Source organism: Cnephaeus nilssonii (assembly GCF_951640355.1).
Source record: "Cnephaeus nilssonii genome assembly, chromosome: 3".
NCBI lineage: Eukaryota > Metazoa > Chordata > Mammalia > Chiroptera > Vespertilionidae > Cnephaeus > Cnephaeus nilssonii.
Genome location: NC_137074.1, coordinates 69,471,072 through 69,497,024, shown reverse-complemented (window position 1 = coordinate 69,497,024; position 25,953 = coordinate 69,471,072). Strand labels below are relative to the sequence as shown.

The following is a 25,953-nucleotide window of genomic DNA, read 5'->3' as shown; positions in this document are numbered from 1 at the left end:
GAGCAATATTCCTTTGAGAAGAACTAGAAAAACTGAGCAAACTATTTCTTAGTAATGCTTACTTGTGCTTTTCTGACATATCACTTAATTCAACTAAGGACAGATCATTTCAAGCTTTACTTCTGTTACCTAGGGAAGAGTCTATTTATGGTTTACCCTTTGCAGTAGATACTGCCAGTGCCCTGCCCATATCCCTTGACTTCTATCCTTTCAGTATGCTTTGGACCAGCGGTCACCAACCGGTGGTCTGCAGACTACTGGTGGTCCGTGAGGTCTGAAAGGTTGGCGACCGCTGCTCTGGACAACTTCCAGTTTTCAGTATCTGCGTCTCTATGCCTCAGGCCTTTTTTTTTTTTTTTCTTCTAGAACTCCAAAAGGCTGTACTCAGCAGTTCTGAAGTCCCAAGGAATTAATAACCCCCTTTACCCTAGAAAACACTTTGGGGTTGTTACATAAATACCTCAGTTCCCTTTTGCATTGTGTAATACTGAGGTTTGTATTTTTACTGTTTTTCAGTTTCCCTGTTATGTTAACTAGAGTTACCCACTGTGGGTAACTGTTTTAATAACACATCCCATTAATTTAAGGCCTGCTTTCGCTTTCCTGTATCTTTTCTCCACTCCCCTACCCTGTTCTGGGCATATCCCAAATAAACTACGTGCATTGAAATCCTAGTGTTAGGGTCTTTTTCCAAGTGGAACAGATGAGGGTATGAGTGAGGGGGAAAGGGAGATAATGGGGGAATAGGACACATATGTAACAACTTAATAAAGAAATAAAATTTAAAAAAAAGAGGTACTCTTATGGTATATTTCTTCAGGTTCCCAACCAAAAGAATGAGGTGTTACTAGGCCCGCTCTTCCTTGATAGGTCAGGAACTCTCAATTTTCCCCCTACTTTTGCAAGTTTGCTAAGAGATGTGCCTGGTATCTCAGCCACAACCATTACAACAGTTGCCTTAAAGATAAAAGTGACTCCAAAAGTCAGTCTCACATTTCTGGTCCTTCCACCTCTCTTGCATTTTGGCCATTGATAGTTTTCCATTGCTTTCAAATAAATAGATTTTATATTTTGTCCAGCTTTTTAGTTGTCATTGAGAGGATTGATCTGAAAGTATCTAGACTGTTTGGCAGAGGTGGAACTTCAGTGTTATGTTTTATATGCCTTTTCAAAATTTAGATATATTGTTGAGTAACTGGTTGGATATATGAATCTTGAATTCTGGTGATAGTTCTGAACTGGAAATATAAATTTGGAAAATCTCGGTGTATATGCAGTGTTTAAAAACATGACTGGATTTATCCAGGGAATGTGTGTCAATGGAGAAGAGGTTCATTAACTTGAGTGCTAGGGAGACTGAAATTAAGCATCTAGTTAGCTAGGAGAAAAACAGTCAAGTATTGTATAGTAGACACCAAGTTAAGAAAGTGTAGGTTAAACTTTCCAAATAGATAATACAGTAGGTCCTCGGGTTGCATCAGCGATCCGTTCCAGCAGTGCAACGTAATGCGATTTTCGCGGTAAGTTGGAACCTACCTACATAAGCACCTATGTCACTCACATGGAGCACATAACAGCAGTAATGAAGTGAAACAGTAAAAAAATTTAAAGGAAAGATAACAATTCCTGACCTTTACTTGTGGTAAATAAATAATAAAAAACATAAAGCACATATGTACATATGTCAAAATGACGGAACTTTATTTTTTTATAAATAAATGGGAGATGGCAACATAACCACGAAATTACATATGTCGAGTCTGATGTAACCCGAGGACTGTCTGTAAATCATTAAACAGATAATGTAATTTAAGCCAAGCACTTGTGGGCATAAGGCATTGGGGAATGACCACAAACAATACATAGTCATTCCTTTGATTTCATCCATGTAAATACCAAACTAAGGTACATAATAAATCATATATTAGCTTGGTTTCAATCAGATTGCAGTATCAGATGGCTTACCCTGGTGTTGATATTGAGGCCAGCATTCCTGCTTACTACCACAGGCTCAGAGTTGGAAGGAAGATTTTAGTTATGCTAGGGAACAGAAGATATGAGAATAAAGTGGGATTACCCCTTTCCTCTGAAGTAAGAGTGGATATTGCCAACCCCTTGGCAGACATAATAATGCTTTTTAGTGTTTTGAGGAAATAGTTACAAAGATTTGACAGACTTCTTAAAAACAAACAAGTATGAGAACAGTTGTATCTGGGTTGTGTGGATTTAAAGAAGAAATCTTTATATCTGTATTCCAAATTTTTAAAAATGAAAATGTATTATTTATAAAAATATGTAGATATTTATTCTAACTTAAGGACATTTTCAACTGAATAATTTTGCATAGAGAGAAGTTGCAGCTAACAGCCAGAATGGGGAGGAAATAGTTCCTGCTTTGACTTTACGTTTCTTGATAACACAACTGGAAGCATCACTTAGGAACATTCAAGCTACTAATTATACTGTAAGTGTTTTGTTTTTGAAAGTTTGAAATAATGGACTCACAACATTTTTCAATGAGAATATGGCTAATGCATGCTAACTTTAAGGTGTAGGCCAATTTCTATTTTCCTCTTTTGCCTCTATCTAGAGCAGTGGTTCCCAACCTTTTTTTTGGCTATGCCCTACCTAAGCATCTCTAAAATTCTGATGCTTCCCCCACCCCGTGACATATAATTTTTATTATTAAAAAAGTGAAGTCCTCTTCACATGGAGGAAGCTTAAAAGGCCATTAACTTGGTCTAAACAAGCTTCCAAAGAACATGGCATTCATGAAAGAGAAAAATAAAAGAATGAAAGGACAGTTGAAGTACTGAGGAAGAAATCACTAAGAAATTGTTAAAATAATAATAATATGAAGTGATATGAGAAATAGCAAATAAAGTTTCAAAATATATAATAAAGAACTGAATTGCATAAATATGTCACACTATGGATTTACATACTGTATATGAGGCCCCTAGAACCATACGAAATGCAAAAAGTTCACTGTTAATAACTTAAAAATCAAATTGCCCCCCATTGGGCAGGTGCCCCATGTTGGGAACCACTGATCTAGAGAAGGGTACACATACCGTAAATTTATTTCCTTCCTTTGTCTTGTACTTTATGACTACATCTCCTTAATGAGCTTATTCTAGTCTCCTTCCCTGCTACAAAATTGTTCATCTTAACCAGTTAACTGCCATGTGTCCAAAATAGAAATCATCCCTACACATCACGATATTTTGAATTTAATTTAAAAAAATCATCTGACTTTGGAGTTGAATAAAGGATGTCATCTTCTTCTTGCGAGGCACTTGGCTCCATTATTTCTTCATTTGATGCCATTTATGGGGATTGAATTTTATTTCCACAATATAATACATTATGGTGATAAATTCAATAATAAAATAATGACAATTTGCAGTTCTGTGGAAATATCAACAAAAGTGAACACAAAATAAAAATAAACCATCGACATGAAAACACTAAATTTTGTTGATGCTCCAAAGAAGAAATCTGTAAAAAAATATGAAGAATGCACACCATGTTTACCACTTTAAGCGTGAAATTCGTGATAACAAACAAATGAACAAAAAAAAATTTCAGGTGTCGCAGTGTTTATCTCTCGCGCTTCTGAGTGGCAGCCCTATATATCGATATTGGAATTTCTTCCATATGCAGTGGAATATTTATGAATTTAAGTTATCATAATTTTTTTACAAACCCAGAGATGTCACTAACAAGTCTGATTTTAAAATTGGGTGACTAGAGTTGATATGTGGGGTTTGCTTGTATAGACATGTGTGGAATGTGGGAAAGGTCCGCTGCTTGCGTTTATAGATGCTTAAGGGTGTACAAAGGGTTAAATAAAGAGAAACTTGATCTAGTAAAAATGGACTTTCCCAATTAGGAATGGAGAATCATGACAAAATCTACAACTTTTTGTCCCTTTATAAATAATCAGCTCCTTTTTCTTCTGATATTTCTATATAAAAATTGGTACTGCTATTATCAGTTATTGAGTAATCATGTGAGATAAATTTTTTAAAATTTAATAAATTTTTATTGTTCAGATTATTACATTTGTTTCTCCTTTTTACCCCCATAGCTCTCCTCTACCCGGTTCCCACCCCACCCTCTGCCGTTACCTCCCCCCTCACTGTCCTCATCCATAGGTGTACGGTTTTTGTCCAGTCTCTTCCTGCACTCCCCATACCTCTTTCCCCCTGAGAATTATCAATCCACTCCCATTCTATGCCTCTTATTCTATTATATTCACCAGTTTATTCTGTTCCTCAGATTTTTAATTCACTTGATTTTTAGATTCACTTGTTGATAGATATGTATTTGTTGTTCATAATTTTTATCTTTACTTTCTTCTTCTTCTTCTTCTTAAAGAATACCTTTCAGCATTTCATATAATACTGGTTTGGTGGTGATGAACTCCTTTAGCTTTTTCTTATCTGTGAAGCTCTTTATCTGACCTTCCATTCTGAATAACTTTGCTGGGTAGAGTAATCTTGGTTGTAGATTCTTGCTATTCATCACTTTGAATATTTCTTGCCACTCCCATCTGGCCTGCATAGCTTCTGTTGAGAAATCAGCTGACAGTCGTATGGGTGGTCCCTTGTAGGTAACTAACTGTTTTTCTCTTGCTGCTTTTAATATTCTCTCTTTGTCTTTTGCCCTTGGCATTTTAATTATGATGTGTCTTGGTGTGATCCTCTTTGGATTCCTTTTGTTTGGGATTCTGTGCGCTTCCTGGACTAGTAAGTCTATTTCTTTCACCACGTGGGGGAAGTTTTCTGTCATTATTTCTTCAAATAGGTTTTCAGTACTTTGCTCTCTCTCTTCTTCTGGCACCCCCATTATTCTGATGTTGGTACGCTTGAAGTTATCCCAGAGGCTTCTTACACTATCTTCAACTTTTTGGATTCTTTTTTCTTTTTGCTTTCCCAGTTGAGTGTTTTTTGCTTCTTTGTATTTCAAATCTTTGACTTGATTCTTGCGTTCCTCTAGTCTGGTGTTGGGTCTCTGTATAATATTTTTTATTTCAGTCAGTGTATGTTTAATTTCTAGTTGGTCCTTTTTCATATCCTCGAAGGTCTCACTAAATTTATCGTCCTTTTCTAGGAAATTCTTGAAAAACCTTATATAACCGGGTTTTGAACTCTATATCCAGTCATTTGTTTTCCTCCATTTCTTTCATTTGGGATCTGTTTTTTTGTCTCCGCATTTTCGCTGCTTCACTGAGTTGGTAGGGTGGCTTTGTGTGCTAGGTGTCCTATATGGCCCAGTGGGTCGGCCTCCCAGTTACCTAAGGTGGACACTCTTGGTACACCCCTTTGTAGACTGTGTGTACAGCCTTATTGTAGTTAAGCCTTGATTGTTGTTGGTATCACTGGGCAGAGTTGACCTCCAGGCCAATTGGCTGTGAGGACCTGCTGTGTCTATAATGGAAGAACTGCTGTGCTGGAGAAACACTTATGGGGCAGGACTTGTTTCACTGGGGCTTTGGTGCTCACTGAGTCTGCCTCTTGAATGTGTCACTTATGGATGTGAGTAGTTGAAATCTGGTGTCACCTCACACTGACCATTAGATACACTAGCTTCTGGATCTCCAATGGGGTGCAGGTCAGCTACTATCTGAGGCCACCCAGCAGGTGCTACAGTGAGAACTACAGTTTTCTCCTCTTTGCTTGGCGTTTGGAGATTTTGGAGCTGTCTGACCAGAGCTGCATTTTGTTAGGTTAATCTGCGATAGGGCAGGCCATTTATATGCAAAAGATGCTGCGCAGAGCTTGGGTAGGTTTGTAGATTGTGTGGGGCAGGATCTCAGGGAGTCACTAGGCTAGGGCATGGCAAACAGCGATGGCTGACAGTCAGCCATCTCTGCGTCTCCGCGTTTCCAAGTCCCTGCGTACCGTGCCCCAGCGCAGTAAACAATGATTGCTGGGCCCACCTCTGCAAGAAAGTCACCCTCACTTTCCAACCCAATGGCAGACAGTCCAGCTTCTCCCCATAAGAGTTTGGGTCCCCAGTATCTCCCCAGAAACTGGAGTTCAGAGTAATTGGGAGCTTGTCTCCCTTCAGGTTGAAAAAAGCAGTACGCCTAGTCGCCTGCCGCCAGCCAGATTTGCACGCCTCCGTACCTCAGCTTTTCGCACTTGTGCATGTCTCATTGCTCTTTTCTCTTTCCTTCTAGTTGTAGAACTTCCACTCAGCCAGCTTTCCTGTGGTTCTGGGTGATAGACGTTTTGTCTTTTAGTTGTAGTTTTGAAATTGTTGTGCGAGGCAGCAGTTTAGGTGTTTACCTATGCCGCCATCTTGGTTTCCTTTATGTGAGATAAAATTGAAAAGCTATAATTACATGTTTAAGGTCAAATGATACTTTATACATAAATAGGAAAATATGAGAAAAATAAACCTTCCATTAAAAATTAGAATCAATAGTACAAGATGGTAAAAGGAAAAATTAGTTCTTTAGAATAATTTGGATCAGTAAACTTAAGTTTTACACCCCTGCAGATGATGTATTAGAGTTATCCTCAAGAAAGGACAACCCAGCAACACAAGATAGCATATAGCATAAGATACCAAATTCTATCTATATATATAAAAAGGCAGTTATCATGACAACTGAAACAACTGGTCAACCAAACAGCAGGCTGCATGGGGCAACCAGAACAGCAGGGGGGCAGTGAGGGACGATCAAATGACTGAACAGGAGGCTGCGTGGGGCGATCAGGCCGGTAGGGAGGGCAATGCGGGGCGACAAAATGACTGAACAGCAGGCTGCATGGGGTGGCCAGACCAGTGGGGGGGGAATGAGGGTCAACCAGGCCGGCGGTTGGGGGGGGGGAGCAGTTGGAGGTGACCAGGCTGGCAGGGTGGGGGGGACAGTGAGGAGTGACCAGGCTGGCAGAGTGGGGCAGTTGGGGGTGATCAGACTGACAGGGGAAGGCAGTTAGGGGCGACCAGGCTGAAAGAGGGGGCAGTGAGGGGCGACTAGGCTGGCAAGGCAGACAGTTGGGGTGATCAGGCAGCAAGGGGGGCAGTTAGGGGTGACCAGGTCGGCGGGGGTGGCAGTTGGGGGCGACCAGGCCAGCAAGGGGGGGTCAGTTAGGGGCGATCAGGCTGGCAGGCAGAGGTGATTAGGGGGTGATCAGGCTGGCAGGGGTGGCCAGTTGGAGGCAACCAGGCCAGCTAGGGGGGCCACTAGGGGTGATCAGGCTGGCAGTCAGAGGCTATTAGGGGGTGATCATGCTGGCAGGAGGGGCAGTTTGGGGTGATCAGGCAGGCAGGCAGGTGAGCAGTTAGGAGTCAGTGGTCCCGGAGTGTGAGAGGGATGTCCAACTGCCAGTTTAGGCCCGATCCCTATGATCGGGCCTAAACCGGCAGTCGTACATCCCCTGAGGGGTCCCAGATTGGAGAGTTTGCAGGCTGGGCTGAGGGGACCTCTCCCTCCCCCCCACCCATGCACAAATTTCATGCACCAGGCCTCTATAGTCTATAATAGTAAAAGCGTACTATGCTAATTAGACTGCATGACCTTCTGAACAAAGCTGGGTCTATGAGACCCAAGGCAAGCCTCTGCAGCTGCGAGGCCAAGCCCCTTGCATGGATGTCATGTATCAGGCCTCTAGTCTACACTAATAAAAGAGAAACATGCAAATTGACCATCACTCTGCTATGCCCGCCCACCAACCAATCAGGAGGGAATATGCAAATTAGAAGGACAAAAATGGAGGCCGCCCAGCTGCTCCAGGTGCGGAGTGGCCAGGCAGGGCAGGACGCCTGCTATGAGAGGGAGAGCGGAGGGTGAAGGGATCTTCCGGAGCGGCATTCCAGCGCAGCGAAGACAAAGACTGCAGACTCCAGCAAGGGTCTGCAGCAAAGACGAAGATGGCAGACTCCAGCCTGAGTCTGCAGCAAAGACGAAGATGCAGACTCCAGCCGGAGTCTGCAGCGAAGACGAAGATGGCAGACTCTGGCTGGAGTCTGTAGCGAAGACGAAGGCAGCAGACTGTGGCTGGAGCCTGCAGCAAAGACGAAGAAGGCAGACTCTGGATCCCGGGTGCCAGAGGAAAACTGGTGCTGGAAGCCAAGGGAAGGAAGGCCTATTGCACGAATCTCTTCATGCAATGGGCCTCTAGTATTATAATAATGTACAAGCTCACAGAACAAACATTCTTACTTAGGACCCTCCGGAATAGGGTTCTAGGAGGTGATGGACACCACCCTAAAGGAGTCCTAGATGGATTTAAAAGAGGGGCAACAAAAATACAACAAAATGTCTATGAATCTGATTTTTCTCTCCAGAAACTCGGTGCCCAAGGTTTTTATTGGGGGTTGGTTATGTAGGCACCCACTGCCTAGGATATATAAAAATTCCCGACTCCCAGAGGAAACTCTCAGGTTTTCAGCATAAATCACTTTATTTGCACAAGCAATTTAGGCACAGTGAGCCAAACCTTATCAGAAAACAGTGGGAATGCTCCTGAAATCCAGGTTCCCAGACACCCATAAAGAGTCAGTCTTGCAAGCAGGCCTCTGTATGGATAGCAGTCAGCTCTGCTGACTTTTATGCATGGTGTGTATAGTTCTGTGCCATTTTATTGCCAGTGTTTGTGTAACCACTACTGCAGTCAAGATAAAAGAACACACATCGCTACAAAAATCTCTTTTGTACTACCCTCTTATAGTCACATGCACCCCTTGTCCTCCTCGCTCTCCCTAATTACTAATCTTTTCTCCAGCTCTATAATTTGGCATAGATCAAATTATAGATGAAGGAAATACCCTCATGTTTTAATTTTTCACTGAGGAAGTGACAAGCTTTATGTTTATACTGTTAGAACAAAATGCACACATGGACAATAAATACTTTGATTTAAGAGATCATTGTATTTTTTAAGCTTGATGGTAGATACATGAGTGTTCATTATATTATTACCTAAAGTGTTTTGATATCTGAAATATAAATGAAAGAATTTTGCAAAAGGTTTAATATAACAAATCTTAATGGCATTTGCTTTCATTTTCTTTAATCAAACTCTCATGTTTTATTTCAGGATTATTGACTATCCTCTTCTTCTGGGTCAAATTATCAAATACATCTAAAATGAATTCTCTATTATTAGATGATTGATGATATAATGAAAATTTCACTATTTTTAAGAATAATTAGACCTAAGATATTTAATTAATCTTGCTAAATTTTAAAGTAGCTTAGTCTAAATAACCAATTAAAATATATTTTATCTTTTTAGGCACATCAGATTAATATTGGTTATTATTTGACATTACTGTTTTTGTATGGAGTAGCACTCACTGAAAGAGGAAAGAAAGAGGTATGTAGCATTTGTTATTTGCCTATTATAAGTCTTTTTACATATACTGACCTCATTTTAACAAATTAAAATGTTGATTTTTGAAATTCTCTAAAAATTGATACCACTTTTCTTTTATATATTTTTAATATAGTATAGTTATGCCAGAGACTATTTTGTGAAATAAAAAATGTTGATGGGGAAACATAATTTTAGCTTACAACTTTAGTTATTTTATTTATCCTTTAAATGCTTACCATTTGTGTAAAACAAAATTGTTTAGCATCTTTCACTTATACAATACATTTTAATCCATTTTCTAGTATAGCTTAATCTGGCTGGTCCTAATCTTACCCCTTGTAAAATATGAGTTATACTTTAAATTTTTTGTTGAATAAGGTGAAGTGCAAAAAGTAAAAATCAGGGCGTTAACTAGGTGATTTCTAAGAGTTCTTTCAAATTTAACATTATCTTTTTATGTTTTTTAATGATTTCTCATATTTTCTTTGCAATCTTGATATTTGTCTCTAGAAATCTATACTTTTTACTTGTTATTTGAAAAATTAGGAAGATTTGTGCTCCAATTAGAAAGAAAATTAGTAAGAATTATAAAGTATTAGCTAGTAATATTTGCCAGTTTTACAAACAAAAATTGTTATTGTTTTTCTTAATCCTCACCCGAGGATTTGTTTTTATTGATTTTTAGAGAGACAGGAAGGGGGAGTGAGAGAGGAAGAGAAACATTAATGTGAGAGAGAAACATCTGTCAGTTGCCTCCCGTACTGGAGATCGAACCCACAACCTAAGTATGTGCCCTAACTGGGAATCGAACCCACAACCTTTTGGTGTATGGGATGGTGCTCCAACCAACTGAGCCACCAGACCAGGGCTATTGTTGTTTTAGTGTTCATTTTGAAATGTTGGTCAAAAAATACCTTAGTTTGTTTTACATATTTTAAGCATACGTGAACACCTACAGCGATGCTAGGATTAGAGATATGAATAAATGACCAAAAGACTGGACCAATATTAAAGTTTCCCTAACTTCTCAAGTTTGGAAAATATTTGTTTATTGTAAAAGAAAAAAAAAGTCTTTACATTAGCCAAACTGAGATTTATGTTCCTACAGGATTATACAGAAGCTGAGAATAAGTTTCTAGTGATGAAGATGGTGATCCAAGAAAATGAAATCTGTGAAAACTTTATGTCTTTAGTTTATTTTGGACGTGGTTTGCTTCATTGTTCTCAGAAAAGGTAAGGATTTTAACTAATGGGTAGATTTTCCCTGTCAGCTTTCTGCATTGTGAAATGGGAATAAAGTTTGCACAGTATATCAGGTATAATAACATTTATGCTGGATGGATTTTTTTCTTCTTCGTCTATTTTTTACAGATAATAATTTCTTTAATGTACTTGAGAATATTAAATATCAAACTTAACAGGTCGTGACAATAAGAGGCAGTATAACATAGACATTGGGATATAGGCATTGGAGTCTGACAGACCTGGGTTCAAATACATTTTCTACCGCCTACCAGATCTTTGATTTAAGGAAACTTAATGTTGGTTAAGCCTTATTTTTTTTCTTATTTGTCAAATGGAACTAAAAGTAGTGCCCACCTCATAAGATGTTGCAGGTAATTAACACAGTACCCAGGACACAGAAATGCTATATTAGTAAATAAATGATGGTTGTAGTTTTTAATATTATCACTACTTGGAATAGGTGTTTAAGGTATAATAGAATTAATAAAGCATTGAAAATGTCCAAATGCTGAGTTTTGGGAGAGTAGGGTATTATATATTTAGTTAAATTGTACAGGGTAATCTATATGGACTAGCAGTCTGTTCACTTCCTATTTGGAGATCCTTAGCCATTTGTAACAGCATTCATTTTATTTGCTAAGCACTTATCATATTCTAGAAACTTTGCTAGATTTGGGGATATAATTATTTACAAAACAGTTCCTATTCCCATGTAACTGATAATATTATAGTATTAATCAAATAATAACTTGTGCAAAATAATTATAAAATGTTATAAAAAACTATGAAGGAATATACAGTGAACAATAAAAAACTTCTAGAGCCCCAGTCTGGTTCTGGGAATCAGAAGTCTCTCTGAGGAAATAATGTTTAGTTGAGATCTGAAGGGTGAATTACGCAAAGTTTACTTACACAAATCCATATGAAGGATTACTGCTTGGCCCAGCCATCCTATATAATAAAAGCCTAATATGCTAAGTGTCTGGTCCTCTGGTGACCAGTCAACTGTTCAACCAGTCAAAGCGTAATATGCTAATGATATGCTAAGGCCGCTCAACTGCTCGCTTTGACGTGCACTGACCACCAGGGCGCATACAGTTGACGGGTTGACTAGTAGCCATGATGTGCACTGACCACCAGGGAACAGACGCTCCAACTGGTAGGTTAGCTTGCTGCTGGGGTCTGGCCAATCGGAACTGAGCAAGATGGGCCAGACAAGCCCTGGAGCCCTCCAGCGGTCCCTTCCCAGCCTCGATCTTGCACTGGTGGGGTCCCTCAGCCTGGCCTGTGCCCTCTCACAATCCAGGACCCCTCGGGGATGTCGGAGAGCCAGTTTCAGCCCAATCCCACAGGCCACTCCCCTTGGGAGAGCACCAGATGCAGGCTCACAGCTCTGCTGATTGGGACTGATTGTTGCGAGCCTGCAGCAGGCGTACTGGGGGGCCAAGATGATCAGGAGCAACAGGTAGGAATTGGAGGCAGTGTTGGACTGTGGGTTTTGGCTCCATCCCCGCAGGCCACCCCGGGGTCCCCTACCCATGCACGAATTTCTGCACCAGGCCTCATGTTGGATCCATAAAAGCATCACTACCTGTTAGTTCCCGGATTCTTTGGTTTATCTTCTATCCTTTGGCATGCTTGCAATTTACTAAGGTATCCAGAAGATTTCCTACTTTCTGTTCACTAGTCTGATGTCATCAATACCAATGAACAGTGCAATGTTTTGTAGAATGTAAGAATGATAAAAATTGCTCGAGTTTATATTGTGGAGAGAATTAACAGCTCTGAGACAAGAAACGAATGTATATTGCTGTCCTTCCCTCAGATATGTAAATGATTTTTTATTCTCTTTACTTATGGGCATTGTAGAGAATCCATTTTCCAGATGGTTGACACTAGAAAGTCCATTATATAGTACTAGAGGCCCAGTGCATGAAATTCGTGCATGGAGGGGGGATGTCCCGCAGTCCAGCCTGTACCCGCTCCAATCTGGGACCCCTCAAGGGATGTCCGACTGCCCGTTTAGGCCCGATCCCTGGGATCGGGCCTAATCGGGCAGTCGGACATCCCTCTCACAATCCAGGACTGCTGGCTCCCAACTGCTTGCCTGCCTGCCTTCCTGATTGCCCCTAACCGCTTCTGCCTGCCAGCCTGATCACCCCCTAACCATTCTGCTGCCAGCCTGTTTGCCCCCAACTTCCCTCCTCTGCCGGCCTGGTTACCCCTAACTGTCCTCTCCTGCAGGGTTGATCACCTCCAACTGCCCTCCCTTGCAGGCCTGGTCCTTCTCAACTGCCCTCCCTTGCAGGCCAGGTGCCTCCCAACTGCCCTCTCCTGCTGGCCATCTTGTGGTGGCCATATTGTGTCCACATGGGGGCAGGATCTTTGACCACATCGGGGCAGCTATATTGTGTGTTGCAGTGATGATCAATCTGCATAGTACTCTTTTATTAGATAGGATAGAGGCCTGGTACAGGGGTGGGGACCAGCTGGTTTGCCCTGAAGGGTGTCCCTGATCAGGGTGGGGTTCCCTTGGGGCGTGGGGCGGCCTGAGCGAGGGGCCTGTGGTGGTTTGCAGGCGGGCCACGCCCCCTGGCAACCCAAGCAGAGGCCCTGGTATCTGGAATTTATTTTCCTTCTACAATTGAATCTTTGTAGCCTGGAGCGGAGCCAAGCCTGGGGCTCCCTCCGAGGCCCGCAGCCATTTGTGTTGGGGTTATAATTGAAACTTTGTTGTCTTAGGGGGGTGGGCCCGGCCAGGGTGTGTGGAAAGCTTTGCTTCGCCTGTTGCTGGGGGCAACCCTGGCCTGCTCTCTCAAGCTCCATTCTGCCGCCTTTTGTTTGAATTTGTTTACCTGCTTTAATTGAAACTTTGTAGCTGGAGTGGAGGCTTAGGCCTGCAACAGCTGGCAGAAAGCTTGGCTTCCTCTGTTACCTAGGAAACCTTGCTCTCTGTGGCTGTAGCCATCTTGGTTTGGGTTAATTTGCATACTCGCTCTGATTGGATGGTGGGCGTGGCTTGTGGGTGTGTCGGAGGTATGGTCAATTTGCATATTTGTCTATTATTAGATAGGATCATTTCTTATTGCATTAATGGATGGAGTGTCACCTTGGTCTTTCCAGGGCAACAGTAGCCAACCAGTGGTCCGCGGACCACTGGTGGTCCGTGAGGTCCGAAAGGTTGATGACCACTATTCCAGGGGACATTGTCTAGTGTGGACTCTGTGGTCTTATGTACTAAGTCCTTTCTAATATCCTCACCTCTCTGAGCTTTCTTTTAATACTCTGCCACGAAATTTCCAGCATTTCCACCTCAGTTACGATAGGCCATTGTTATGTCCAAGCTTGAAATAACCTTCTTAAGCAGCATGGAATTAAATCTTGAGTTATGGAAGTTGTCCCATGTACACATTTCCCTATTCAGCTGTATATTTGTCCACTAGTTCAGCACTCTTAAGGTTCACTGCTACACATGTTCTAGTACATACTATTCAAGTTCTGCAATTCTCATGATGAATAAGCTTTTTTTTTCCTGGGCAGGGACTCTGTGTTCCCATTTGGACTTTGCCTTTATGTGATCCTAGATATTCAGTATTAGTCTGTAGGCAATGAGTGGAGAGGAAGGATCTTGAGAAGGAAGGTGCCATCTTTTGAGACATGTACTCCAAATGATATTTTTGTCTGGTCCCTAAATAAAGGGAATCTGCCCCTCCTAGCAAGAAATAGGTCTTTGCCAGTCAGAGGGATCATGAAAACTTAGGGATTCATTGTTTCTAAGCATATTCACCTAAATGTCCCCATTCCAGATCTCAGAGTCTACTTCTTTTCTGTCAGAGCCCCGATTTCCACATAATGGTACTGTTGAGGCTGTGCTTTTGTTTTTTTGCTGTTGTTCTACCCTTGTGATTAAATACTGGGCCTCGTTTTCAGCATAGTTTGTCCTTATAATTAGGGTTGGTAAGGATTCTTTATATATTACCGTGGAGGCCTTTTACCCTGAGTTGATAATAGTAGTCCCATCAAGGTTATGCATTTCATCTCTTTTATGGTTTGCTGCACCTTGTGATTAAACCTGGGACTGATTTTTTAACACAGATTATATTTACCCAATATATCTGCAGAGGATTAGGGTCTCTTTAAATGCCACCATAGAGGCCTCTATCTTTCACAGTGTGTCTTGAGTCAATAGTTGGCTGACCTGTGCCTGTCATTCTCTTTCTTCAAGGCTTCCAAGACAGTAAACAAAAACCAGTCAACTCTACAATCCCTTTAATTACCATGGTCCCCATACTGTTCAAGTGAGCTACTACATAATCAATTGTCTCCCCTTCCACCTGTTTTTCATCCCAATCTACCACAGGTGAGAATCCTAGTATTTGTATTTCTATAGCATGCCAGAGGTTATCACTACCCTACTTATCACACACAAAAAAGCGTTGTCTTATTTTAAACTATTTAGTTACAGTGTCACAACTAACCTTATTTAAAATGCCTTGCAGATATAATGGAGGACTGCTAGAATTTTATAGAAGCTTACAAGAAATAAGTGATACAAATGATCATTGGTTTGACATAGATCTTGCGGAAGATGAAGATTTCCCTACAACTTTTAAAGTAAGCAATTATTTAAGAATAACATTTCATTTCTGACTAATCAGAATAATCTTTGATAAAGTGCAGTTTATCTTAACTATGTCATATTCATAGGAAGCACATTCTTTAATTGGAAATTAGTTCTTTTTATATGAGAAACAACCTTGATTTCATTACATAGTGCAGAATGTATGATTCAGCGAGTAGAGAGAAGTGAAGAGGCTATATTAGCATTTTCAAATAACAAGATTAAAAGCTCTACTAATCTAGTTCTTCACAAGGCTAGAGCTAAATGCAATAGCTAACTTTTTTTTTTTCAAATTATACTTAACCATTTTGTTGTTGATTCTAATTTTAAAAGTACTAAATGCCTCAGAAAACTGAAAAATGTAAAAATGCCTGAAGGTAAAACTAAACTTTGTTCATATTTCTTTAAATGGAGAAGCCACTGTTAGCATTTTCATTTATATATTTCCAGATACTCATCCTGCTGTTGAATATTTAGTTTATCCTAAACATTTTACTTTTTCAATATATGTAAAGTGATCTTTGTGTATTTTTTACATCATTTTCTCAGGATAAATTTCTAAAAGTGGAATTGTGAAGCAACTGTCCACACACTTGTAAAGTTGCTGAGATATATCTCCATATTTTCTTTCAGAAAGTTTATAATAGGTTATAGTCTTAAGACACAGTATGAGAGTTTTTATATTTCCACATACTCTGGGTATTCTTTATTTTTTGGATAATTTTACCTATTTGATAAGTCACATTGATTACTTTTTAATTTGTTTAATAAGAACATTAACAACAAGTTTCACTTGGTTAGTGTTTGAATGACATAACTTCTTTCCAGACTTTTACTTTGAACCTCTTTGGATCCTTATATTTTACCTGACTTTAAGGCCAAATGCATTCATCGAAATAAAAAGAGATGTTTCATTAAAACACACAATTCAATTTTTCAGGAAGCTATAGCAACTCAAAATTTATAATATAGCCTCAAAATAGATGGGACAAAAACTGATGGAATTGAAAAGAGAAATAAAAATTCCCAGTCACAGATTATTTTAATACTAGAGGCCCGGTGCATGAAATTCGTGCACGGAGGGGGGTTGTCCCTCAGCCCAGCCTGTACCCTCTCCAATATGGGTCCCCTCAAGGGATGTCCGACTGCCTGTTTAGGCCCGATCCCGGTGGGCAGTCGGATCCCTAAACGGGCAGTCGGACATCCCTCTCACAATCCAGGACTGCTGGCTCCCAACTGCTTGCCTGCCTGCCTTCCTGATTGCCCCTAACCGCTTCTGCCTGCCAGCTTGATCACCCCCTAACCTGCCCTTGCCAGCCTGTTTGCCCCGAACTTCCCTCCTCTGCCGGCCCGGTCACCCCTAACTGCCCTCTCCTGCAGGGTTGATCACCTCCAACTGCCCTCCCTTGCAGGCTTGGTCCCTCTCAACTGCCCTCCCTTGTAGGCCGGGTGCCTCCCAACTGCCCTCTCCTGCTGGCCATCTTGTGGTGGCCATATTGTGTCCACATGGGGGCAGGATCTTTGACCACATGGGGGCAGCTATATTGTGTGTTGCAGTGATGATCAATCTGCATAGTACTCTTTTATTAGATAGGATAGAGGCCTGGTACAGGGGTGCGGGCCAGCTGGTTTGCTCTGAAGGGTGTCCCTGATCAGGGTGGGGTTCCCTTGGGGCATGGGGCGGCCTGAGCGAGGGGCCTGTGGTGGTTTGCAGGCGGGCCACGCCCCCTGGCAACCCAAGCAGAGGCCCTGGTATCTGGAATTTATTTTCCTTCTACAATTGAAACTTTGTAGCCTGGAGCAGAGCCAAGCCTGGGGCTCCCTCTGAGACAGGCAGCCATTTCTGTTGGGGTTATAATTGAAACTTTGTTGCCTTAAGCGGGTGGGCCAGGCCAGGGTGTGTGGAAAGCTTTGCTTCGCCTGTTGCTGGGGCCAACCCTAGTCTGTTCTCTCAAGCTCCATTCTGCCGCCATTTGTTTGAATTTGTTTACCTTCTTTAATTGAAACTTTGTAGCTTGAGTGGAGGCTTAGGCCTGGCAAGGGCAGGCGGAAAGCTTGGCTTCCTCTGTTACCTAGGAAACCTTGCTCTCTGTGGCTGTAGCCATCTTGGTTTGGGTTAATTTACATACTCGCTCTGATTGGATGGTGGGTGTGGCTTGGGTGTGTCGGAGGTATGGTCAATTTGCATATTTGTCTATTATTAGATAGGACTACAGGCCCGGTACACCCTGCACCCTCTCTAATCCGGGACCCCTCGGGGGATGTCCAAGGGATCGGGCCTAAACCGGCAGTTGGACATCCCCCTCGCAATCCAGGACCACTAGCTTCTAACTGCCCCCCTTGCCAGCCTGGTTGCTCCCAGCCTGGTTGCTTCCACCCCCAGCGGCCTGGTCACCCCCAACTCCCCTCCCTGCTGGCCTGGTCACTCCCAACTGCCCCCCCCCCCGCCCGCAGCGGCCTAGTCACCCCACCCACCCTGCTGTTCAGTCATTTGGTTGTCCCTCACTAGCCCCCCTGCTGGCCTCGTTGCCCCACACAGCGTGCTTGTTCAGTCATTTGGTCGTCCCTCACTAATGCCCCTGCCGGCCTGTCACCCCATGCAGCCTGCTGTTCAATTCTTTGGTCGTCCCTCAGTAACCCCTCAGCTGGCCTGGTGGCCCCACACAGCCATTTGTTCAGTCATTACTGTGACGGAGTCCCAGACAATTTGCATATTTCTCTATTATTAGTATAGATACCTGTCTCAGTAATCAATAGAATAAGTAGACAATTTTTGGCATTCATCAGGATAGTTATATGAATTTTAAATCTGACCTAACATAGTAATAATTTTATACATTTTTTTAAAAAAATTAACTTCTATACTTATCTAAAGAATCCCTACTTGGTCGTGGTTATTTTTCTATTTTCTCCTTCCTTTAAAATATTTTTCTTTATTATCCTAATGTTTTCAGTGAATTTTTATGCATACATTTTTATTTTCTCCATGTTAATATTCAGTAAGAAATCCAGTATTTCTATTTTAGCACCTTCTTATCTATTGTTTACTTTGAATGAGGAAAATATATTCTATTACTTAAAAAAATTCATACAAATGTCTTCAAAAAAGTATTTAACTTAAATTACTTAAAATTATGTATGCTAAAATATTGGAAGTGATACAGTCTTATTATTACTAATTCATGAGATTTACTTTTATTTTTAAAATCTAGGATCTTCTCAATAATTTTATCAAGATAACTGAAAGTAATATAATGAAGCAGACCATTTGCAGTTATCTAGATTGTGAACGATCTTGTGAAGCTGACATTTTAAGGAACACCAATTATAAGGTACTATAATTATCAGTTAACTGAATATTTAAAAAATAAACTTAGATAAAAATTGTTGTATTATGTATCAAAATCGTATTTAAAAAGAGTACTTAGTTTAATAACAGTGATAATGCAGTTGAGAAGTTGTTTGAGTATCTCTAAGAATTAGAATCCTAATACCCTGTGAGTCAATAAAAGAATGAATTGGTTTTGTTAAGAGTTTTGTAATATTCACATGTCTCTGAAGTTATAATTAATATTTCTGCTATCATACAGTGGAAATTATCTAAATAGTCTTTATAGTTAGAAATGTTATTTTATTTTCATTTATTTAAAATTTATTTTACTAAGGAAAAAGGTTGTCAGTCCTCAAGATTTATGTTACTAAGTAAGTGATCATTATTTTTGCTCTGGGCCTTAAGGGAGAAAAAATCATAACCAGCCTTGATTTGAAGAAATTCAACAATTAAAGTACTTAAAGTCTGGTTCCCAGTGGATATGGCAGAATAAGACTGGGAAATCACAAGATAAAATGAGATGTGATTATCAGTACAAATCTAACACCACTTCTATAAAATAATGGAAATCTCAGTTGAAAGGCATGGGTGTCCAGAATGAAGCATGTAACAGGGAGGGCTGCTTAAAAAAAACATCTGTTTGTGAGAATGACAGTTGAGAATGTTTTAAATGTGAGTTTTTGTTTTTGTAAAAATGAAAACTCTAAGACTGAAAGAATACATTTTATATGTTTTTTAAAAATAAAGATGGCCATTATAATGGGTAAAAAAAGAAAGGCATGATGTGTATAGCAAATGGGGTAAGTAGGGAGGAGGAGAAAGCCAAGATCTATTCATTAGGGTAAGTTAGGAATTAGGGAGGTGAACTGGTGAAGTACAGTGCTTACAATTTGCAAGTTCAGTCTTGGTGTAGGTGACATGGTGATATGGTTGTGGTTTCCCAGGGAGGTTGTAGGGTTCCAATCACATACACAGCTGGAAGTCCTGGCCACAAAATTTAGATTTTTGTCATCCAAGCAGTCTACCTCTTTAAAGGAAGCATAGCTATAATTCCAAGGGCGGACACACTGGGAAGGACAAAAAACTTGTGAAGTTAAAAGTGATTTAAAGTGATATTTCTGTTTATATATGAAATCCTATTTCCAGATCAACAGCTTTATTTTCATTCTTTTCCAGGGATTTTTTCAATTAATGTGCAATAAAAGCTGCTGTGTTTATTTTCATAAAATTTGTTGGAAAAAGTTCAAGAATTTAAAATATCCAGGTGAAAATGATCAGGTATTTCATTTTTCCTTAAAAACTTTACTACAACATTTTATCCTCTACCCTTTCCTCTTTTTTTTTTCCTCTCTCATTTTTTATTTCTTCCTGTTCATATCCTTCCTCCTCTATTTTTCCTCTGTGTTTTTCCCCCCTCTCATTTTCTCTGATGCTTTTCTCCTTACTATTCTTTTTTCATCATCACCATTTATTAAACAGATCTTTGTAGGGGATACTCTGCTTGTTGCTTTGCTTAGTGATTTCTCTCTATTTCTTTCCCTATAGAAGTTTATACTCTTAAGAATAGAAATATTGTTGCATATATTTACATAAAAGTCATAGAATCAAAGAATAGAATTGCTTAAACAGAAAGGATAGTTATACAATTTTAAGGATAGTTTCTATTTTAAGGATAGAGAACAATGATAAATTTTATAGTCTTCAAAAATCTATTTGTGATTATGTATAGTTACCTAAAGTCATATAACTAAATTGAATTCTTTGCCACTAAAATTAAAGTAAAAGTTTAAAGCCCAATTCTATATTAATTAGTCTTTGGTGAGTTGATCACCATAAGTTAGGTTTATGGTATTTGGTCAGACTGTTTACATTGTGTACACAGAAAACCCCAATAAAGAAATTGTGGCATAGAAAGAGCATTATATATGGAATTGAGAGGTTGGGTTCAAGTCCAGATTGAACCACTTACAGTGTTTTGTTTGTTTTTTTGTTTGTTTTACATTAGGCTGGTAATTTAACTGCTCTGAAATTCATTTTTCTAAGCCATATAGTGAGGATAGTAATACCTTCTTCATAAGACTATTGTGAAGTTTAACGAATAAAACATGTACTTGCATTGTTTTATACTGTAAAAATTATTGTACAATAAAGCATTATTCATTTGTTTAAATAGCATGTGTTTTTTATTTTCTTTGATTGTTAGGGCAATTAATATTGCTCAACTTTAGAAAGAGAACTAAAATAAAACTTAAGTGACTTAACAAGAGAAAATTAAGGTCAGAACCAGAGGAAATACTCAACATTTCAATTCATTTTCCCTATAATCCTCATATATCTAATAGAAATTCACTGTTTATACGTTTACCTAATTAGTATATGTCACTTGAAGATGCTTTCCCTGTGCTTAGGTACTACATTTGAGGCTGTACTATAGCTACTTGAAGATTTTGAAATAGAAATGATGAGAGAAAAGTGCATTTATGAATTTTAAATAGGAAATCCACTGATACATGAGATGGACTATTTTTGAACAGCTAACTCTCAGGTGTTCTTTCACATCTTTTGTTTTATCATCTAGAAACATCTGCTTCTAACTTAAAAAAAGATTAAATTTGTACATCAGTAATTTTTTTCTTTTTTATTGCTTGTAATGTTTTTTTTTAATAATTTATTTTTTTTCTATTTAGAGTTTTAGTGGGAAAAAATGTATGAAGGAAGGATGTACAGGTGACATGGTAAGGATGCTACAATGTGATGAACCTGGAATTGTTAAAATTTTGGTGAGTATCTTTTTCTTATTTTTCTTTCATTGGAATGGCATTCTGATTTCAAAACATTTGGGATTCATAGCAATGGTATTTTTGCCATTTTCTCTTTGCTGGTGACTTAATTTCTGACCTTTCTATTGCTTTGATTTCTCCGAAGTAGTATTTAAGTGATCCTTAAGAATAAGAAAATTTAAAAAGTAAAGATACACACAGACACATATAAAGCAGGCCGTGCCTGTACCAATGAGAAGTCTGACATGAACCAATGATGATAATCTAATCTGTGCCACCTAAGTTTAAAAATACTTTTAGACTTTCTGACCCTCTTTTATATCTTTCAAAGAAAATATCCTTAGAAATCACATATAGTACCTGTTACATAAAATGTTCTCAAGTGATATCCATTTTATTTTTAAATTAATGAAATGCTTATTGAATTTTCAGTTTATAAATAGACCAAAATTGCATAGAAATAGATATTATTTCTTTATCTTTAGTAACACTCTTTTTGTATTTCATATTGATATTTAAATCTTGTAGTGATGTAAAGTAGAATTTTTAAAAAAATCAACTGTAGTTTATTGTTTGTTAGGGTTGTTTATAGCTCACCTTGTCATTTCTGTTTTGTTTTATATTTGCTATAGCTTCATACTCATTGTCTTTTTTCAAGTGTTAAGGCTAACTAGTAATATTAAAGAATTTTGAAAATTGAACTGCTTTAGGGCTATTTTTTTCCATCACTTGCAGTTTGAAGTTGTGAGAAAGGATGAATATATTGCCATTGAAAATTTAGGAGCAAGGTAAGCTTGAAATAAAATATTTGATTTTTTTTCTGAGCATGTATATATTTGTTAGTTGCTTCTTTCTTCTGTGTTTCTGTCACTTGTTGGAGCTCCATTAAATTTAAAGGTAATATTAATTGTGTGAAAAAATTATATTTAACTGATATTTATTTCCCCCTTTTTTCCCTACTTTGTAGACATTTAAATTTTAAATCAGGAAAGGAGACGTTATATGAATACTTTTTTCCTTAAATATGAAAATAATATTTTTCTGAAACCAACATATTTTTTTAAAGTTATTTACTTGGTTTTATAAAAACTTTCTCCTAGCTTTCAAAACTCAATTCAGGCCTCTAAGCTTATGTGACAACTAGAGGCCTGGTGCACGAATTCATGCACAGGTGGAGTCCCTCAGCCTGGCCAGCCCAGCAGGGCTGGCAGTGGGGAGGGGAGAGGTGAGACGGGGAGGAGCTGCGGCAGGTTGGCTGGCCGGCCCTGCCCCTGATTGGGGCCCATTGGGGCTGGGGCAGCAGAGGGGAGGATGTGACAGTTAGAATCATTCTGTTGCTTAGATGAGAAAACTATATTACAGAGGCCTATCTAGTGTAAGTTGGGAATTCATATAATGTTGCCATTGAAATTAGAAATTTCAATATAAAAAGTTCTTTTAACCCATTGTTTCTCTTTTCTGTGTAAAGTGTTAATGTCTGCCATTTTCTAATCTACCAAGGACATTGCATTGATATCCTTTATGAGCTAATGAAACCCAAATCTTTATCTCCAGCATAGATCTTACTCATAAAATGTAGGTTTATCTACCTGCACACTGAAGATAACTACTTTTACATTTCAAAAAGATCTGTAGTTCAGCATCACTACAACTGGATTTATAATCTTTCTTCCCAGCACTGCTGTGTAACATTTTTTAAGTCCATTCAATTCAACTTCTTAAACATATTATAAATGGCTCCTTACTTCTGCCTCTGTTCTTCTACTAAACCAGATGAAGTATAATTTCTCACTTGGAATTCTGAAACATCTTCTAAACTTGTATTTTTTGCTTTCTTCAGTCTATTTACAGAGCCATGAGAACACTTTTTTAAAACGAAAAGTGAAATATACCACTTTCCTGCTTGAAAATCTTTCAGAGGCTTCTAAATGCTCTTAATTATGTTCAGACTCTGTATCTTGGCTCTTCAATCACTTTGGTCCCTGCTGACCTCTTTAGTGTCATCTTTTGTCATTCTTTTCTTACCATGTATACACCACCTATACTGGGCTTCTTTTAGTTCTTTTTTTTTTTTTAATATATTTTATTGATTTTTTACAGAGAGGAAGGGAGAAGGATAGAGAGTTAGAAACATCGATGAGAGAGAAACATCGATCAGCTGCTTCCTGCACACTCCCTACTGGGGATGTGCCACCAACCAAGGTACATGCCCTTGACCGGAATCGAACCTGGGACCCTTCAGTCCGCAGGCCGATGTTCTATCCACTGAGCCAAACCGGCTAGGGCTTCTTTTAGTTCTTGATCGTGCCATCCATTTTATCTCCAAGCCTTGCCTGGAATACTCTACTCCTTTGGCTAACTGTTGAAAACTTCTGGAAAGCCTTATTTACATTAGATTAAGGTGTCCGTATCATGTATTCCATGTGATTTTGCCATTAAAACATTAAGTTTCATTATACTTTCTTGCCTGTCTTCTTCATTTAACTATAACATCCATGAAGGCAAGGACTTTATTTTACTGCTGTATTCCCAAAACATAGCATAATGCCTGGTACAAAGCATATACAATCTCTATATTCAGATATAGAGATTCTGAATTTCATTATTTTGCAATGGCTATGTTATTTTTGTTTTAACAGGCAGATTACTTGGTTGAATATGAATTGTGAACTCTCTTTCTTGGGTGTTGATTCAGTCTCAATTGAGATCTTTGCCTTTAGCTAATATGCTTTCAGTTTATTCTATACATGTGGATGGAGTTTATCAGTCAATTAGAAATGTGACTAGAAAGAATTTGGGATCTCTTCTCTGACTCTTTCCCTTCACAAATTTCTTTCCCCACTCTCTTCAGCAGCCGTGGTTCTGTGGCTGCAGTTTTCTGGTTTCTTTGACCAAGGAGACCTTTGTTTTCCACCAGGTTATACTTAGCCCCAGACTAAAAGTTCTAATATTGATGAACTTACAAACTTTATTTACATACTAGTAGGGGTCCTTTCCTTTGAGTGTGTACTCCACCATGAGAGTTGATCTGTTCCTTCCACATTCTGCCTTGCTTTTTGTAATTTGCCTGGGTTTTATAATTGTATTCTGTGGAGATTCCTCTGATAACTGGATCATATTACTAATAGTGTAAAAGCTATTTCACAGAATTTTATGAATGAACTAGAGGCCCGGTGCATGAAATTCGTTCACAGGGGGGTGTCTCTCAGCCCAGCCTGCACCCTATCCAATCTGGGACCCTCGAGAGATGTGTGACTGCCTAACCGCTTCTGCCCGCCAGCCTGATCACCCCCTAACCACTCCTCTGCCAGCCTGATTGATGCCTAACTGCTCCCTGCCAGCCTGATTGCCCCCAACTTCCCTCCTCTGCCAGCCTGGTCACCCCTAACTGCCCTCCCCTGCAGGCTTGATCGCTCCCAACTGCCCTCCCTTGCAGGCCTGGTCCCTCCCAACTGCCCTCCCTTGCTGGCCATCTTGTGTCCACATGGGGGCAGCCATCTTGTGTGTTGCAGTGATGGTCAATCTGCATATTACTCTTTTATGGATAGGATAGAGGCCTAGTGCATAGGTGGAGGCTAGCTGGTTTGCCCTGGAGGGTGTCCCAGATCAGGGTGGGGGTTCACGTGGGGCGGCCTGGGCGAGAGGCCTGTGGCGGTTTGCAGGCCGGCCACGCCCCCTGGCGACCCAAGCGGAGGCCCTGGTATCTGGGATTTATTTATCTTCTACAATTGAAACTTTTTAGCCTGGAGCGGAGCCAAGCCTTCTGCTCGCTCCATGGTGGCAGGGGGTTTATGTATCTTCTATAATTGAAACTTTGTAGCCTTAAGTGGAGGCCTGGGCCGGCCAGGATGTGTGGAAACTTGGCTTCCTCCATCGCCTGGGAAACCCAAGCCTCCTGCTTTCTCCATGACCACAGCCATCTTGGTTGGGTTAATTTGCATACTTGCTCTGATTGGCTGGTGGGCATGGCTTGTGTGTAGCAGAGTGATGGTTAATTTGCATATTACTATTTTATTAGATAGGATAGCAAAATGTTTGGTCATTTTTTATAGTTTAAAATGCGTTATTGTTATTAAAATATAAAGAAAAGCTCACAAAATATAAAAGCACAATTTAATCCTACCTAATAATAGACAAATATGCAAATTGGCTGTACCTTCGCTATGCCCATGATTGGCCAGGAGGCGCGGGGGGGCGGGACTCGGGGTGGCTGGGGTAGCTGATTGGGCCGGTGGGACGCTGAGCTGCGACGCCAGCAGCGGCACGAGCTCAGCGTCTGCGTCATGGCTGTGCTGCAGCACAGAAGGGGCCTCTGGGGCAGCGAGCTGACATCCCACCGCGCGGACCATCAAAAGCGGGGGAGCTGAGTGCCTGTCCGCTCAGGCAGCAGGCCTTTCAGAAGCCTCTGCCACGCTGGAGGCTTCTGAATGGCCTGATACACCAGCGATCGAAAGCGAAAGCGTGGGAGCTGGATGCCTGTCCTCTCAGGCACCAGGCCTTTCAGAAGCCTCCGCGGCGCCGGAGACTTCTGAAAGGACTGGTGCACCAGCGATCGAAAGGAAAGCGTGGGAGCTGGTTGCCTGTCCACTCAGGCAGCAGGCCTTTCAGAAGCCTCTGGCGCCTGGAGCACCAGCGGAC

General features: G+C 40.1%; 1 protein-coding gene across 5 annotated transcripts in view; it reads left to right on the top strand.

Annotated features, from left to right (window-relative positions):
- The window catches only part of DZIP3 (DAZ interacting zinc finger protein 3), a 136,633-nt gene that overhangs the window by 26,116 nt on the left and 84,564 nt on the right, over nt 1–25,953 (top strand). For 4 of the 5 annotated variants that reach the window (XM_079766464.1, XM_079766463.1, XM_079766467.1 and 1 more), the window contains exons 5-12: nt 2,348–2,464; nt 9,258–9,338; nt 10,447–10,571; nt 15,083–15,197; nt 18,417–18,536; nt 19,712–19,813; nt 21,223–21,315; nt 22,051–22,103. In XM_079766464.1, the coding sequence (XP_079622590.1) occupies nt 2,348–2,464; nt 9,258–9,338; nt 10,447–10,571; nt 15,083–15,197; nt 18,417–18,536; nt 19,712–19,813; nt 21,223–21,315; nt 22,051–22,103 (806 nt within the window). The remainder of the gene's footprint in view (nt 1–2,347; nt 2,465–9,257; nt 9,339–10,446; nt 10,572–15,082; nt 15,198–18,416; nt 18,537–19,711; nt 19,814–21,222; nt 21,316–22,050; nt 22,104–25,953) is intronic. The other variant, XM_079766465.1, reaches the window with a different exon arrangement.